The sequence below is a fragment of the Bombina bombina genome, chromosome 4, assembly GCF_027579735.1.
Source record: "Bombina bombina isolate aBomBom1 chromosome 4, aBomBom1.pri, whole genome shotgun sequence".
NCBI lineage: Eukaryota > Metazoa > Chordata > Amphibia > Anura > Bombinatoridae > Bombina > Bombina bombina.
Genome location: NC_069502.1, coordinates 1091895107 through 1091912934, shown reverse-complemented (window position 1 = coordinate 1091912934; position 17828 = coordinate 1091895107). Strand labels below are relative to the sequence as shown.

Below are 17828 nucleotides of genomic sequence, written 5' to 3'. Positions count from 1 at the left end.
TACACTACAGAAAACATAAAAAATTCCAAAAGAGGAAAAAATACTTTTGTTTTTGGGGCAAATTGGGTACTGGCAGACAGCTGCCAGTACCCAAGATGGCCGCAATTAGATAGGGGAGAGGGTTAGAGAGCTGGGGGGGGGGGATCATGGAGGTTGGGGCTAAGGCAGGAGTCCATCACAGCTAAAATATTTTATTTTTTTTATAAAAAATAAAAAAAACTCCTTTTATTTAGTACTGGCAGACTTTCTGCCAGTACTTAAGATGGCGGGGACATTTGTGGGGTGGGGGAGGGAAGAGAGCTGTTTGGGAGGGATCAGGGGGTGGGATGTGTCAGGTGGGAGGCTGATCTCTACCCTAAAGCTAAAATTAACCCTGCAAGCTCCCTACAACCTACTTAATTAACCCCTTCACTGCTGGGCATAATTTACGTGTGGTGCGCAGCAGCATTTAGCGGCCTTCTAATTACCAAAAAGCAATGCCAAAGCCATATAAGTCTGCTATTTCTGAACAAAGGGGATCCCAAAGAAGCTTTTACAACAATTTGTGCCATAATAGCACAAGCTCTTTGTAAATAATTTCAGTGAGAAACCTAAAATTGTGAAAAATGTAAAGTTTTTTTTTTATTTGCTCGCATTTGGCGGTGAAATGGTGGCATAAAATATACCAAAATGTGCCTAGATCAATACTTTGGGTTGTCTTCTAACAAAAAATATATACATGTCAAGAATATTCAGGTATTCCTGACAGATATCAGGGTTCCAATGTAACTAGCGCTAATTTTGAAAAAAAGTGGTTTGGAAATAGCGAAGTGCTACTTGCAAAAAATGCTAAGAACATGTAAACATTGGGTATTTCTAAACTCCAAAATTTAGAAACTATTTAGCATGGGTGTTTTTTGGTGATTGTAGATGTGTAACAGATTTTGGGGGTCAAAGTTAGAAAAAGTGTGTTTTTTTCCATTTTTTCCTCATATTTTATTATTTTTTTTGTAGTAAATTATAAGACATGATGAAAATAATGGTATCTTTAGAAAGTCCATTTAATGGCGAGAAAAACGGTATATAATATGTGTAGGTACAGTAAATGAGTAAGAGGAAAATTACAGCTAAACACAAACACCGCAGAAATGTAAAAATAGCCATTGTCATTAAGGGTAAGAAAATTGAAAAATGGTCCGGTCATTAAGGGGTTAATTATGCATAATAAAACAACTTTGTAATATACTCATTTATTTTTCCTTTTTTATGTAATTTAGTACTGAAAATTGTACATTGACTTGGAACTGCATCCTGCTGAATTTTTAGAGCCAACTCTGCTTCAAATATTTTCCTAATTTGCTTTAAAGGGACAGTCAACACCAGAATTTTTGTTGTTTTAAAAGATAGATAATCCCTTTATTACCCATTTCCCAGTTTTGCATAACCAACACAGTTATAATAATACACTTTTTACCTCTGTGATTAACTTGTATCTAAGCATCTTCTGACAAGTCCCCTGATCACATGACATTTTATTTATTATCTATTGACTTTCATTTTAGCCAATTAGTGCAGTGTCTGCCACAATCCACGGGCGTGCTCACAATGTTATCTATAGGGTTTACCTGAACTAGCTCTCCCCTGCTGTGAAAAGTAAATACAAAAGCATGTGATTAGAGGCGGCCTTCAAGGGCTTAGAAATTATCATATGAGCCTTCCTAGGTCTAGCTTTCAACTAAGAATACCAAAAGAACAAAGCAAAATAGGTGATAAAAGTAAATTGAAGAGTTGTTTAAAATTACATGCCCTATTTGAAACATGAAAGTTTTTTTTGGGACTTGACTGTCCCTTTAACAGATAACAACTGTAAAGCAATTCACTTTAAACTAACTTAATGGTAATGATTAGCCTTGTCTGCCAACTCAAACTTATTTGGCTCCTCCAAATAAGGCAAATGTTGGGTGCGGTTTTTCTTTTGTAGTAAACAGGATTTTATTTTGTTAAACAAATGTATACACTTGACTGATATGACTTAATTATCTAGGACTGTAACAGAAATGCCTTAATTACAATGTATTTACTGTCACTTTAAGTTTAAACAAAACCCCCATTATAAAACATTTCCAGTGCTTATATGTTGGGAATTGGTTATGAAAATGACATGAATTTGGTCTGGTAATATCTACAGAGCTATGGCTGAGCCTCAGGTTCATGTCATGTGATTACCAATGGGTTTACCAGCCATACTAATTAGCATATGTAATTGTGCAGTGTAGCTAAGAAACTACAGGTGCGAGGTCTGCCATTGTTTAATAGTAGATTCCCACATTAGAAGCCTTGATGTCTGTATCATTTTATATGAATTTATAGTTGATCTGAACCATACAAATAGGGTGTCCAGTATTTCAGCAGGCTATCCAGTAAAATCTGTACAAAAATACCAGACACTTAAAGACCCCTGTCAGCTAAATATAAATGGCCTTCTAGGTATTGATGCTTTGGAAATATGGTTCAAAAAGAAGTTACACTGTGCATGTTTTTATTATATGTGTTACAGACAACCATGGGGGTGTTCAATCATTGCTATGTGTGTACCTCTGGCAGCCAATGGGGGGTCACATCACTGCTACATACATGTGTTACTCACAACCAAGGGGATAAAATGACTTCTTAGTTGTGAAAAATATATGTGGTGGGATCAAGGGTGGGGGCTAAGGTTAAGCTTTTGTGGGGGCATTGTGTGAACCCAGCTACGTCCAGTCACCTATAGGTCGTCCGGCTGTAAAATTGTAATCTACAAATACAATTTATTCTTTCAGGTGCTCCAAATTAGTGTGATAACAGATGCTAAAATTTCAAGGATGTTATCTTTAAGGGACATGAAACTTTTTTTCTTTCATGATTTAGAAGGAGCATGCAGTTTAAACAACTTTATAATTTACTTCTATTATCTAACTTGCTTCGTTCTCTTGACATACTTTGCTGAAAAGCATATGTATATAGATAGGCTCAGTAGCTGCTGATTGGTTGCTGCACATAGATGCCTCATGTCATTGGCTCACCCATGTGCATTGCAAATTCTTCAAAAAAGGATATCTAAAGACTGAAGCAAATTAGATAATAGAAGTACATTGGAATGTTGTTTATAATTATATTCTATACTTCCATCATGAAATCATTTTTTGTGTCCCTTTAAACAAATAATGAAAAATATTACAAACATGGGGCTAACTGTGACCATCACTGAACTGAAGCAGCTCTGTCGCTATCAATACGAAGTGGGCAGCTTATAATAGTTCAAAAGTTGAGAAACGAAGGTACATTGGCAAAATATATTTAACAAAAGGTACTAAGGCCCCAATTGTGATCCAATTAAAACATGTGTGCTTTCCATATACATACGCTAATTATAGTTGTAGCTTCAGCTTCACTAGAATAATTCTATTTTACAGTTATCATTTAAAAAAACTTAAAATTACAATAGCGCACTACGGTCACCAACTGTTTCATAATTTAGAAGAGTAAAACTACATCTCCCATGATTCCAAGCGCATTCGTCATCAGCGTTCGCTGAGGCCTATTGTTTCCATAGTGATAGTACAGTCAGAAGCGTCCTAAGTAGGTGCACCGAAGGGAGATGCCTGGCCCCAGGTACTTGTACTAATGACGGGAATGGGCAGCGTCACCGTGATTTAAGATTGTGTGATAAAAACATACGATGGTATTTCTGTGGCTGACAGTATGTTGATTAAATCGTTTGTTTGCCAAAGGCTGCTATATAATGCATGGGAACACTCTCTGGCAACCATGGGTGTTAAAAGTGCTGATTCCTGTCACTGTGACGTGGTGTTAACGGTACATCCGTTATCACGTTTGAATTTAAACGAGTTAAGCGTGATCGAGGTGACTGAACATACTGTCTTGTCTTTTTGATACTAACACACTATCTTTCCTTCTCCGTTTACATTTATTGTGCGTTACTCTGCATATCAGGTCACACCACAAAAGGGTTGTCTGGGATGAATAATTATACAAAACTGTAGTGTTTAATTTATGTTTGAGTAAGACTATTATTTATTAGTCCCAAGCACTCATTGTTATAGTTATAAATGCCTGGGTGCTCTCTAATCTATATTGCAGTATAGAAATATCACTCAGAAATGAAGAGGCACTCTCAGGTCTTAAATTTAATATCTTATGTGTACATCTAATCCCTGTGACAATATATTAAATTGGTCTTGAAAAAGGTCCTTGTATGGACAGAAACGTCGATCTGATCATTGTTTGAATTAAGAAATAAAAAGTTGAAGACATATTGAAACGTTAAGACCTGAGTGCTTCTTCATTTCTGAGTGATATATATATATATATATATATATATATATACAGATATATATATATATATATATATATATATATATATATATATATATATATATATATATATATATATACATACATACACATTTATATATATTTATAAAAACATTCTTTTATGCCAGAAATAAGTAAAGTGAATGATAAAGAAAACCATTTCCTTTACACAGCCATCTAGCAGAAAATGGGTTAAACAGTTTGTTTTACTAGGCTAAAGAAATGTGACACTGCAAACTAAATTACAGCTTACATCTCAGCAGGTCTAGCATGGAAGAGGACAGTTATATCTTTTCTGTCTGGGAGAAAGTAAACGCACTTCATTCCGTTCTTCTCTGTGCAGTCCCCCCACCCACCCAGCGCAGCAACCAGGAACCTGTCAAATGTAAGAGGTAGAAAGAAGAGAAGCGGAGCACCGGCATAAAAAATAAACTTTATTCCAAAAATGTATTAAAAGATATCAGGATACACACATGTGTTGCAAGATAAAATAGGAGTCAGCTAGCCTAGCTTACGCATTTCGGCTGTGCCGTTGTCAAAGCTAAATGTAAGAGGTGTCTAACAGGGGAGGGGGCACTGTCTGCTGCCTAACCCCACGCATGAAATGCTAGAGAGCTTGGGGATTAGTATTCCACATGTGCCCTGCATAACTGGAACATTAAATACTGCAGGAGGCATTTCAATGCAGTTCTCAGTTTTAAAAAAACGTACATTTAAGTGTCTGTTTTTTTTCTACAACTTTTACCTGACAGCTGGTTGAACAACCGGACTGTCTGGTCAGATACCGGACACCTGACAACCCTATTCCTAACCTGTATGCCAGCTCTTAGGTGGTGGATTTAAATCACCCCAGAGACATCTGGCCAGGGTGATTGACAGCCCCTGCTCAAGGGTTATTGGCTCACCTGAGCATGGGGTGCCATTGTGCAAGTTGGCAGTGATGCCGCGCGAACAGGTTTGCAGAAGCTAACATACTGTTCAGTTTATTTGAAAACTAAATAATCTAGGAGCATTTCAAATCTAAGGTACTTGCAGTAATGACGCAGATGTTCAGCGTAATTTAAGATCCTGTGATGAAAACGTACAATTGCCATTCTGTGGTTGCCTGTATGTTAATAAACCCTGCAAAGGGGCGCTCGGGACCCATGGAGCACTGCTGATCCTGAGCGGAACTTGCAACTAATCCAATCAGCAGTGCTAGTTGCACAACTTGTGTAGAAAAAAAGTTACAATATTCTTTCATAATTTTTGTTCTATTTTCTTGTAATCTTACTGTTTAATGTCCCTTTAAAATGACATGGGGTACATTTATGAAGCTGCATTCACAGCTTTTGAGGCTATGCAGAGCAGGCTCACCCACAAACTTTAGATGTAGAAATTGCTTCTTTTGCCTTTCCACATCTCAGATATAGTGAGATCACCCAGACATTCGCTCATTCAAGAGATGAGCATGCTCTGCTTTGGTGCAATTAGTTACGCAGGAGCAGGGGGCAGCATTACACAATAATTCTTTTGTGCAATGTTACATTTTACCATGCAATGCAGCATCACAAGTGGCGATTGCAGGCGTACAGGCTCACTGCTTTCAAACCTGTATTCCTGCAGTCATGATACATTTTACTCAGAGTACTCAAAATTTCTATCATGTATATAAAAGAGCAGCAGTTAAACGTGTTAAAATATTTTTTGCATAAGAAATAAGTCAAAACTGTCAAAATTTGTAAAACTAACAAGAAGTAATCTTGTATAGAGGAGTCCTGTGACTCAATTGCTGACTGGGACAATTCCCACATAAAACTTGTTTATTTTCCTTTTGCATATAGAAGCTTCTGACATCTAGTTTGTGCAAGGTTATTGAACTATTTTAATAACATTTTACTGTTTTTAAAGGGCCATTATAGTCACAAAATGACATGTTCTAATTCATTCATTAAGACTAATGACAGACTGCCTGGCAAAGGGGTTAACCAAACGGTAGAAATACCACTCAGGATTCTCAGAGCACCGCTGGTCCTGAGCGGAACCCGCAGCTGATCTAATCAGCAGCGCTAGTTCCACAGAGTGAGACTAGAGCTGCTGATTGGATCAGCGGTGGGTTCTACCTGGAATCAGCAGTGCTTTGCCAGTCCTGAGCTGTATTTCTACTCTGTGTTTAACGTCTTTGTCAAGGTCAAAAGCACAGTAGTTTAGGGTTGATAGTCTTTAAATTACATGCTCAAATGGATTAGAGCATATAATTTTTTTTACTATAATGGCCCTTTTAGAACACAGTACCATATTAGGTTTAGATATGCTAACCACAAACATTTTGCTGATTTATGAGCCTGGTTAAAATGCACAAACTGATTTTTTTTTATTTAAAGGGACATAATAGTTCAAAATGTAAATGTGCATGAGGGCATTTCAGTTTTGAGTAGAAGCATTTTTCCAATATACTTGTAAAACTGCTTATAGTAAAAAAAAATATATTAATCTTATTTTTTTTACAATATACTTGCAAAAATACTTATAGTAAAAATTCTTAAAGGAAACGTTAACTATTACGCTCCACTATTCAGATTTAAAAAATAAACAGCAAATTAGTGTGAGTTTAAGTCATCATTTTTCAAACATCATTATTTTTAAACCTAAAATTTTTTGTTTTCGAATGACAAATACATTGTAAAGCTTTTTGATTGGTCCCCCACTGGCGTCCCAACAAACTAGATTAACGCCTACAATGCTATATATACGCATGCGTGTCTCATTTATTTTTTGGCCGCAATATATGCGCGTTCATGTTATATGCATGCGCACTCTCGGCTAGTCTATTAGGTTGTAATGTTGGATCTGGGCCATTTGCAGAGAGGAAAAGATCTAACGATTGTTGCTGCGATACACAATAATAAATCTACTGATTCATTCTTTCAATTTGTATCACAGCAGCAATGTTTTCTGCGCATGCGCAATGGACTACGCCTCACAAGAACGTTAATATTACATGTTAAAAAATAATTCTATTTAAAATTGATATGCCTCAAGCACATTTCAGTTTTAACTATTATGTCCCTTTTAATAGTGCTAATTCATGTGTCCTCTAGAGAATAGATCTCAAATAATGTGTCATACTGTGTGACTTGACAGGTCTGCATGATTAATCTGACACACTTTATTTCTGATTGCTCTCATATTTATATGTTCATTATCCATTAGAAAGGATATGTCACTAAAATATGACAATGTCAGTAGTATTTATTTTTACTTGTAGTAGGACTCTGTTAGTATTATAAAATGTAATAAAGTTATTGTTTTAAATTATCCTGGAAATTAAATGTAAGTTAGAGCCCAGTAGTATGTATATGCTATTGTCGGTACATTACATTTATTGGTATGATTGTTTATGTATGTGCATAATCCCCTGCTCACACACCCATTGGGACCCACATGTAAAGCAAAACTAGTTCTAAGAAAAAATATTTTCAGTGATAAATCGTTGCCTGAACACAGGCTGCACAATATGACCCTTGTTTGTAGTAATACTCTCCAGTTTCAGTAATATAAAAAGAGACAATAATAATGAACCTTTTGCCGCCATTATGCCGTTGTATTTCGTCCAAACGGCGCTGGGCTTTAGCGCAGTTATGACGGAATACAACGTCATAGCTAACGGCTGTCCTGAAGCCTTCTGATCTTCCTGGATTTGATCGCGGTCTGGAGGGCGTTGCTAGCGTTATAGGGATGCCCCCCAGACCCGATCCAATAATTGAAATCTCACACAATCGCGTGATTTCAATTTTTCTACATCGGAACAGTTGTTCTGATGTAGACACTTTATCCTCAGTAGGAAACGGTTAATACAGTTGAATGTTTTCAAGGAATGGCACAGCCTAGAATAATAGCACTTCATCCTGATAAGTCTGATTGGCTTTAATAATAAAGTATAAAATAATGATGCCAGAAGATTACAATATATTACCCTACAGCAAGTGTTTTTTTTAAAAAGTACCAGTTTTGCATTTGTGGGCAACACTTTTCAGTGATTTTACTCTTTTTAAAGGGCTATGAAACCCCCATTTTTTTCATTCATCATTCAGCTAGAGCATGTGATATTAAACAGCTTTCTAATTTACTTCTACTATCATTTTTTCTTCGTTCTCTTGGTATCTTTTGTTGAAAAGCAGGGATGTAAGCTTAGGAGACGGCCTATTTCTGGAGCACTATATGGCAGCATCATGGGAATGAAGCAAATTTGATAATAGAAGCAAAATTGTATGCTCTGTCTGAATTTAAAAGAACATTTTGGTGTTTCATTTCCCTTTAAATAATATTATTAATAGATCAGTAACACAAATATCCTTCTGTTATGAAACTGTCATTTTGTTATATTACCATGGTTTTTTACAGCGATAACCTTTGGGATATAGCAATTGGGGAAGTCCAGAAAAAAGAAAATGTTGGAAATGACGAGGAGGCAGAAGAACTATCAGAGCGATCTGTGTTTTTTATAGGCAACAAGAATGGGGTAAATAAATCTAATGCTTGTTATGTAAGGTTTCTTATCAGTAAAGTCAATCAAACGGCCTAAATACTTATTATTTACTTATGTCCTTATATTAATACTATATTATTATTATGATTTATTTTGAAGTAGAAATTTCCTAGATCTTAAAAGGACAGTAAAGTAAAAAAAAATAAACTTTCATGGTTCTGATAGAGCAGACAATTTTCTGAGACTTCAATTTACTTCTATTACCAAATTTACTTTGTTCTCTTGGTATCCTTTATTAAAACCTACCTAGGTAAGCTTAAGAGAAGCAATACACTGCTGGGCGCTAGCTGGTGATTGGTGGCTACACACATACACCACTTGTCATTGGTTTACCAGATGTGTTCAACTAGTTCCAAGTAGTGCATTGCTGCTCTTGAGATTACTTTTACTATGTGTTTAACCTGTTTGCAATAATAATAATAATGCTATAATATAATGCTTTAACACATTAAAACATTTTCTTTTTGCACTTTTTTTGTTCCTTTAAACGATATATAAGTAAGTTCTAAAATACTGTAATTTCAAGATAACAACGTCCATTTATCAAACCTTGAATAAGTCAAATTCCAGAAAATTAAAGTAGGGGTTGACAAATCTGTTTAAAATTTAGGAGCCAGTAAGAATATTTAGGAGCCAGAAAGTGGTATTTCTATATAGATAGATATTTGGAGAATAACCCAAAAAGTTAGGAGCCAGGGGCTGCTAGGTCCGTTTATTAGTAGAAAAACATGGGGTAGTCTCCTACATCTTTATGGTGCTAGCTCCTCCAGGCAAGCAGTGACCGAGTAAACAACATCTTGTTTACATACAGGCAGGTGTCTTCTGTGTTGTTGGCAGGAGAGTCCCTTGTTCCTCTGTTGTTTGTCACCAATGGGGCGCCAAATGCAAAATACTACTTGTGAAATCATTGTGGTTGCAAATATACTGTAAAATTAGAGTTTTGCAAAAGGGCAATCCGGAAGGAGCATAGGCATGCATTCGGCTCAAAGCTAAAACTGTGGATAGTGTTCGCATTACATGTTTGGGGATGAATTCTCGATTTACTTGTGGTTTGTAATGTATTTTTTTTGTTGTTGTTGAAATGTTAAACTTTATGCGCTACTTTTCACATGAAATTACTGCTAAATACACAGAATGATAAATCAATCTCCAAATATTTTTTAATATATCGGCCCCTTTGGAGATGCTAAAAACCTATGCAATGGAAAACAGTGCAGGAAAGTTTTTACACTTTACTTGAAACATAAATAAAAGATACATCTTGTAATTATTTTGGGACAAGGACAGGCAGGAAAATTAAAGGGATGGGAAAGTCAAAATTAAACTTGCATGATTCAGATAAAGCATGTAATTTTAAGACACTTTGAAATTAACTTCTATTTTCAAATGTGCTTTGTTCTGCCTGTATCCATTGTTGAAAAAGAATATGCACATATCCTACACTAGTGGGAACTAGCTGCTGATTGGTGCCTGCACACATTTGTCTCTTGTGATTGGCTAACTAGATGTGTTCAGTTAGCTGCCAGTAATGCAATGCTGTTCCTTTAGCAAAGGATAACAAGAGAATCAAGCAAATTTGATAACAGAAGTAAATTGAAAAGTTGTTTAAAATCATAATTTTTTTTCTTCAGGTTTTCCTGTCCCTTTAAGTTAGTTAAGCTTTTATTAACCCTTTGAGTGCTAATGACGGCTCTGAGCTGTCACAGAGTTTCCCACTCTGGTGCTAATGACGGCTCAGAGCCGTCACTAGTACTCTCCCACCTTGAGGGAGATCTGGGGGCTCCCACCTGCTCCTACCCCGGTGATTGTGCCTGTAGAGTGACAGGCATCGCTGGGGCTCCCTGTTTTGCGTGGTGACGTCACGCGCAATAACGTGATGACGTCACCGCGCAACTTTATACTTAACAATGTTAAGTATAGGAGCAGGGGGAATGCTGCTTAGAAGCCTGTATCTCAGGCATCTAAACAGCTACAGACCCCCAATACTCACCATTGGAAAGGTAATCGCCTAACCTTCGAACAGTGTAAGTCTTTGGGGTCTGGAAAAAAAGAAAAGTTAAAAAAATTTTGTTCAAAAAAAAAAAAAAACATAATTTATGTAAGAACTTACCTGATAAATTCATTTCTTTCATATTAGCAAGAGTCCATGAGCTAGTGACGTATGGGATATACATTCCTACCAGGAGGGGCAAAGTTTCCCAAACCTCAAAATGCCTATAAATACACCCCTCACCACACCCACAATTCAGTTTAACGAATAGCCAAGAAGTGGGGTGATAAAAAAGTGCGAAAGCATATAAAATAAGGAATTGGAATAATTGTGCTTTATACAAAATCATAACCACCACAAAAAAAGGGCGGGCCTCATGGACTCTTGCTAATATGAAAGAAATGAATTTATCAGGTAAGTTCTTACATAAATTATGTTTTCTTTCATGTAATTAGCAAGAGTCCATGAGCTAGTGACGTATGGGATAATGACTACCCAAGAAGTGGATCTTTCCACACAAGAGTCACTAGAGAGGGAGGGATAAAATAAAGACAGCCAATTCCTGCTGAAAATAATCCACACCCAAAATAAAGTTTAACGAAAAACATAAGCAGAAGATTCAAACTGAAACCGCTGCCTGAAGTACTTTTCTACCAAAAACTGCTTCAGAAGAAGAAAATACATCAAAATGGTAGAATTTAGTAAAAGTATGCAAAGAGGACCAAGTTGCTGCTTTGCAGATCTGGTCAACCGAAGCTTCATTCCTAAACGCCCAGGAAGTAGAAACTGACCTAGTAGAATGAGCTGTAATTCTCTGAGGCGGAGTTTTACCCGACTCAACATAGGCAAGATGAATTAAAGATTTCAACCAAGATGCCAAAGAAATGGCAGAAGCTTTCTGGCCTTTTCTAGAACCGGAAAAGATAACAAATAGACTAGAAGTCTTACGAAAAGATTTCGTAGCTTCAACATAATATTTCAAAGCTCTAACAACATCCAAAGAATGCAACGATTTCTCCTTAGAATTCTTAGGATTAGGACATAATGAAGGAACCACAATTTCTCTACTAATGTTGTTGGAATTCACAACTTTAGGTAAAAATTCAAAAGAAGTTCGCAACACCGCCTTATCCTGATGAAAAATCAGAAAAGGAGACTCACAAGAAAGAGCAGATAATTCAGAAACTCTTCTGGCAGAAGAGATGGCCAAAAGGAACAAAACTTTCCAAGAAAGTAATTTAATGTCCAATGAATGCATAGGTTCAAACGGAGGAGCTTGAAGAGCTCCCAGAACCAAATTCAAACTCCAAGGAGGAGAAATTGACTTAATGACAGGTTTTATACGAACCAAAGCTTGTACAAAACAATGAATATCAGGAAGAATAGCAATCTTTCTGTGAAAAAGAACAGAAAGAGCAGAGATTTGTCCTTTCAAAGAACTTGCGGACAAACCCTTATCTAAACCATCCTGAAGGAACTGTAAAATTCTCGGTATTCTAAAAGAATGCCAGGAAAAATGATGAGAAAGACACCAAGAAATATAAGTCTTCCAGACTCTATAATATATCTCTCGAGATACAGATTTACGAGCCTGTAACATAGTATTAATCACAGAGTCAGAGAAACCTCTTTGACCAAGAATCAAGCGTTCAATCTCCATACCTTTAAATTTAAGGATTTCAGATCCTGATGGAAAAAAGGACCTTGTGACAGAAGGTCTGGTCTTAACGGAAGAGTCCACGGTTGGCAAGAGGTCATCCGGACAAGATCCGCATACCAAAACCTGTGAGGCCATGCCGGAGCTACCAGCAGAACAAACGAGCATTCCTTCAGAATCTTGGAGATTACTCTTGGAAGAAGAACTAGAGGCGGAAAGATATAGGCAGGATGATACTTCCAAGGAAGTGATAATGCATCCACTGCCTCCGCCTGAGGATCCCGGGATCTGGACAGATACCTGGAAAGTTTCTTGTTTAGATGGGACGCCATCAGATCTATTTCTGGAAGTTCCCACATTTGAACAATCTGAAGAAATACATCTGGGTGAAGAGACCATTCGCCCGGATGCAACGTTTGGCGACTGAGATAATCCGCTTCCCAATTGTCTACACCTGGGATATGAACCGCAGAGATTAGACAGGAGCTGGATTCCGCCCAAACCAAAATTCGAGATACTTCTTTCATAGCCAGAGGACTGTGAGTCCCTCCTTGATGATTGATGTATGCCACAGTTGTGACATTGTCTGTCTGAAAACAAATGAACGATTCTCTCTTCAGAAGAGGCCAAAACTGAAGAGCTCTGAAAATTGCACGGAGTTCCAAAATATTGATCGGTAATCTCACCTCCTGAGATTCCCAAACTCCTTGTGCCATCAGAGATCCCCACACAGCTCCCCAACCTGTGAGACTTGCATCTGTTGAAATTACAGTCCAGGTCGGAAGCACAAAAGAAGCCCCCTGAATTAAACGATGGTGATCTGTCCACCATGTTAGAGAGTGTCGAACAATCGGTTTTAAAGATATTAATTGAGATATCTTCGTGTAATCCTTGCACCATTGCTTCAGCATACAGAGCTGAAGAGGTCGCATGTGAAAACGAGCAAAGGGGATCGCGTCCGATGCAGCAGTCATAAGACCTAGAATTTCCATGCATAAGGCTACCGAAGGGAATGATTGTGACTGAAGGTTTCGACAAGCTGTAATCAACTTTAGACGTCTCTTGTCTGTTAAAGACAGAGTCATGGACACTGAATCCATGTGGAAACCCAGAAAGGTTACCCTTGTCTGAGGAATCAAAGAACTTTTTGGTAAATTGATCCTCCAACCATGATCTTGAAGAAACAACACAAGTCGATTCGTATGAGATTCTGCTAAATGTAAAGACTGAGCAAGTACCAAGATATCGTCCAAATAAGGAAATACCACAATACCCTGTTCTCTGATTACAGACAGCAGGGCACCGAGAACCTTTGTAAAAATTCTTGGAGCTGTAGCTAGGCCAAACGGCAGAGCCACAAACTGGTAATGCTTGTCCAGAAACGAGAATCTCAGGAACTGATAATGATCTGGATGAATCGGAATATGCAGATATGCATCCTGTAAATCTATTGTGGACATATAATTCCCTTGCTGAACAAAAGGTAAGATAGTCCTTACAGTTACCACCTTGAACGTTGGTATCCTTACATAACGATTCAATATTTTTAGATCCAGAACTGGTCTGAAAGAATTCTCCTTCTTTGGTACAATGAAGAGATTTGAATAAAACCCCATCCCCTGTTCCGGAACTGGAACTGGCATAATTACTCCAGTCAACTCTAGATCTGAAACACATCTCAGAAATGCTTGAGCTTTTACTGGATTTACTGGGACACGGGAAAGAAAAAATCTCTTTGCAGGAGGTCTCAACTTGAAACAAATTCTGTACCCTACTGAAACAATGCTCTGAATCCAAAGATTGTGAACAGAATTGATCCAAATTTCCTTGAAAAAACGTAACCTGCCCCCTACCAGCTGAGCTGGAATGAGGGCCGCACCTTCATGTGGACTTAGAAGCAGGCTTTGCCTTTCTAGCTGGCTTGGATTTATTCCAGACTGGAGATGGTCTCCAAACTGAATCTGCTCCTGAGGATGAAGGATCAGGCTTTTGTTCTTTGTTGAAACGAAAGGAACGAAAACGATTATTAGCCCTGTTTTTACCTTTAGATTTTTTATCCTGTGGTAAAAAAGTTCCTTTCCCACCAGTAACAGTTGAAATAATGGAATCCAACTGAGAACCAAATAATTTGTTACCCTGGAAAGAAATGGAAAGTAAAGTTGATTTAGAAGCCATATCAGCATTCCAAGTTTTAAGCCATAAAGCTCTTCTAGCTAAAATAGCTAGAGACATAAACCTGACATCAACTCTGATAATATCAAAAAATGGCATCACAGATAAAATTATTAGCATGTTGAAGAAGAATAATAATATCATGAGAATCACGATGTGTTACTTGTTGCGCTAAAGTTTCCAACCAAAAAGTTGAAGCTGCAGCAACATCAGCCAAAGATATAGCAGGTCTAAGAAGATTACCTGAACACAGATAAGCTTTTCTTAGAAAGGACTCAATTTTCCTATATAGAGGATCCTTAAACGAAGTACCATCTGACGTAGGAATAGTAGTACGTTTAGCAAGGGTAGAAATAGCCCCATCAACTTTAGGGATCTTGTCCCAAAATTCTAATCTGTCAGACGGCACAGGATATAATTGCTTAAAACGTTTAGAAGGAGTAAATGAATTACCCAAATTATCCCATTCTTTGGAAATTACTGCAGAAATAGCATCAGGGACAGGAAAAACTTCTGGAATAACTACAGGAGTTTTAAAAACCTTATTTAAACGTTTAGATTTAGTATCAAGAGGACCAGAATCCTCTATTTCTAAAGCAATTAGGACTTCTTTAAGTAAAGAACGAATAAATTCCATTTTAAATAAATATGAAGATTTATCAGCATCAACCTCTGAGACAGAATCCTCTGAACCAGAGGAATCATCAGAATCAGAATATATGAAATAACAGACATAGCCTTCTTTATGGATTCAGAAACAAAATCTCTTATATTATCAGGAACATTCTGCACCTTAGATGTTGAAGGAACTGCAACAGGCAATGGTACTTTACTAAAGGAAATATTATCTGCTTTAACAAGTTTGTCATGACAATCAATACAAACAACAGCTGGAGGAATAGCTACCAAAAGTTTACAGCAGATACACTTAGCTTTGGTAGATTCAGCACTTGACAGCGATTTTCCTGTAGTATCTTCTGACTCAGATGCAACGTGAGACATCTTGCAATATGTAAGAGAAAAAATAACATATATATAAAGCAAAATTGATCAAATTCCTTAAATGACAGTTTCAGGAATGGGAAAAAATGCCAAAGAACAAGCTTCTAGCAACCAGAAGCAATAAAAAATGAGACTTAAATAATGTGGAGACAAAAGTGACGCCCATATTTTTTCGCGCCAAATAAGACGCCCACATTATTTGGCGCCTAAATGCTTTTTGGCGCCAAAAATGACGCCACATCCGGAACGCCGACATTTTTGGCGCAAAATAACGTCAAAAAATGACGCAACTTCCGGCGACACGTATGACGCCGGAAACGGAAATAGAATTTTTGCGCCAAAAAAGTCAGCGCCAAGAATGACGCAATAAAATGAAGCATTTTCAGCCCCCGCGAGCCTAACAGCCCACAGGGAAAAAGTCAAATTTTAAGGTAAGAAAAAATGTTAAATTAAAATGCATTATCCCAAATATGAAACTGACTGTCTGAAAATAAGGAAAGTTGAACATTCTGAGTCAAGGCAAATAAATGTTTGAATACATATATTTAGAACTTTATAAACAAAGTGCCCAACCATAGCTAGGAGTGTCACAGAAAATAAGACTTACTTACTCCAGGACACTCATCTACATATAGTAGATAGCCAAACCAGTACTGAAACGAGAATCAGTAGAGGTAATGGTATATATAAGAGTATATCGTCGATCTGAAAAGGGAGGTAAGAGATGAATCTCTATGACCGATAACAGAGAACCTATGAAATAGACCCCTTAGAAGGAGATCACTGCATTCAAATAGGCAATACTCTCCTCACATCCCTCTGACATTCACTGCACGCTGAGAGGAAAACCGGGCTCCAACTTGCTGCGGAGCGCATATCAACGTAGAATCTAGCACAAACTTACTTCACCACCTCCATCGGAGGCAAAGTTTGTAAAACTGAATTGTGGGTGTGGTGAGGGGTGTATTTATAGGCATTTTGAGGTTTGGGAAACTTTGCCCCTCCTGGTAGGAATGTATATCCCATACGTCACTAGCTCATGGACTCTTGCTAATTACATGAAAGAAAAAATCTTAGCACCCAGGTGGGAAAGTGCTTAGCATTTAAAGGGTTGAAAACATCATGAATATATACGTTCTACTGTTTTATATACAGAACAAATTAACAATATTTCCCAGCTCAGTTGTGCTACCAGCTTCATTGGGTGAATTCACCCAAAGTAGAAGCTGGGTCTCTCCTGAAGGTTTGCCTGGCCAGCTAAGTATTTTATATAATATTTTCTACATTAACTGGTTTATTTTTCTTTTAGGGTAAGACGACAATAATTCTTCGATGTCTTGACAGGTAAGTTCTTCCTTCTATATTTCCTAATATCATGTTCAGATTTTAGATGCATAATCTAGATGACATATTTTGTGTGCAATTTTTAGGCAAAGCTTTTTTTTATTTATTTTATAACACCTAGTACTGAATGCATGCATGATTATTTTATAGTCCTTGAAGAAGAACCTATCTATATATCTGTCTATCTGTCTTCTATCTATCTGTTTATCTCTATCCCATAATTCCATATTCCATAAATAAAATGTCAGTGTTCTTTTAAATGAGGGTCCCCTTAAGACAAGTATTATAATAATTCCTACCTAGTATGTTTGTGGATGTTACTAGGCTTTATAGCAGACCCTAATACCCATGCCTTAACTCTAAAGTGTAATTGCTACCCTTCATAGGAAAAGTGAGAAATGTCATTTTTTGTTGGTTCATAAGCATATTCACCATGGCAAAGGCAGTGACATAGTGCCGTCTCACAAATTATGGATACACACCTCTAGGTAGCAGGTTACTGCTGTACATATAATCACATGCTTATACAAGTCATTAATAGATGTCATTTAACATTGCCTATTTAAATGTAGGGTTATGAGTTGCTATCAGATGATGAACATAGTAGGATAGAGCCATAAGTATATGAAACTGACCTAAAGAAAACTGGATATCAAACAATCACTTGGTAACCACTAGCTGCATTTAGATTTTTTTATAACTTGATAAAAAAAAATATACAAAACTGCAATTCACAATTTGACAGTATGCATGCAGTTTGTGCAGTAGAATATCCTGTCAGT

At 37.1% G+C, this 17828-nt stretch overlaps 1 protein-coding gene across 2 annotated transcripts in view; it reads left to right on the top strand.

The window, feature by feature from the left end:
• The window catches only part of DYNC2LI1 (dynein cytoplasmic 2 light intermediate chain 1), a 217197-nt gene that overhangs the window by 25215 nt on the left and 174154 nt on the right, over positions 1 to 17828 (top strand). The window contains exons 1-3 of one of the 2 annotated variants that reach the window (XM_053712284.1): positions 3556 to 3630; positions 8737 to 8854; positions 17012 to 17046. In XM_053712284.1, coding sequence (XP_053568259.1) covers positions 3617 to 3630; positions 8737 to 8854; positions 17012 to 17046 — 167 coding nt within the window. In that variant the 5' untranslated portion in view covers positions 3556 to 3616. Of the gene's footprint in view, positions 1 to 3555; positions 3631 to 8736; positions 8855 to 17011; positions 17047 to 17828 lie in introns of those variants that run through there. The other variant, XM_053712283.1, reaches the window with a different exon arrangement.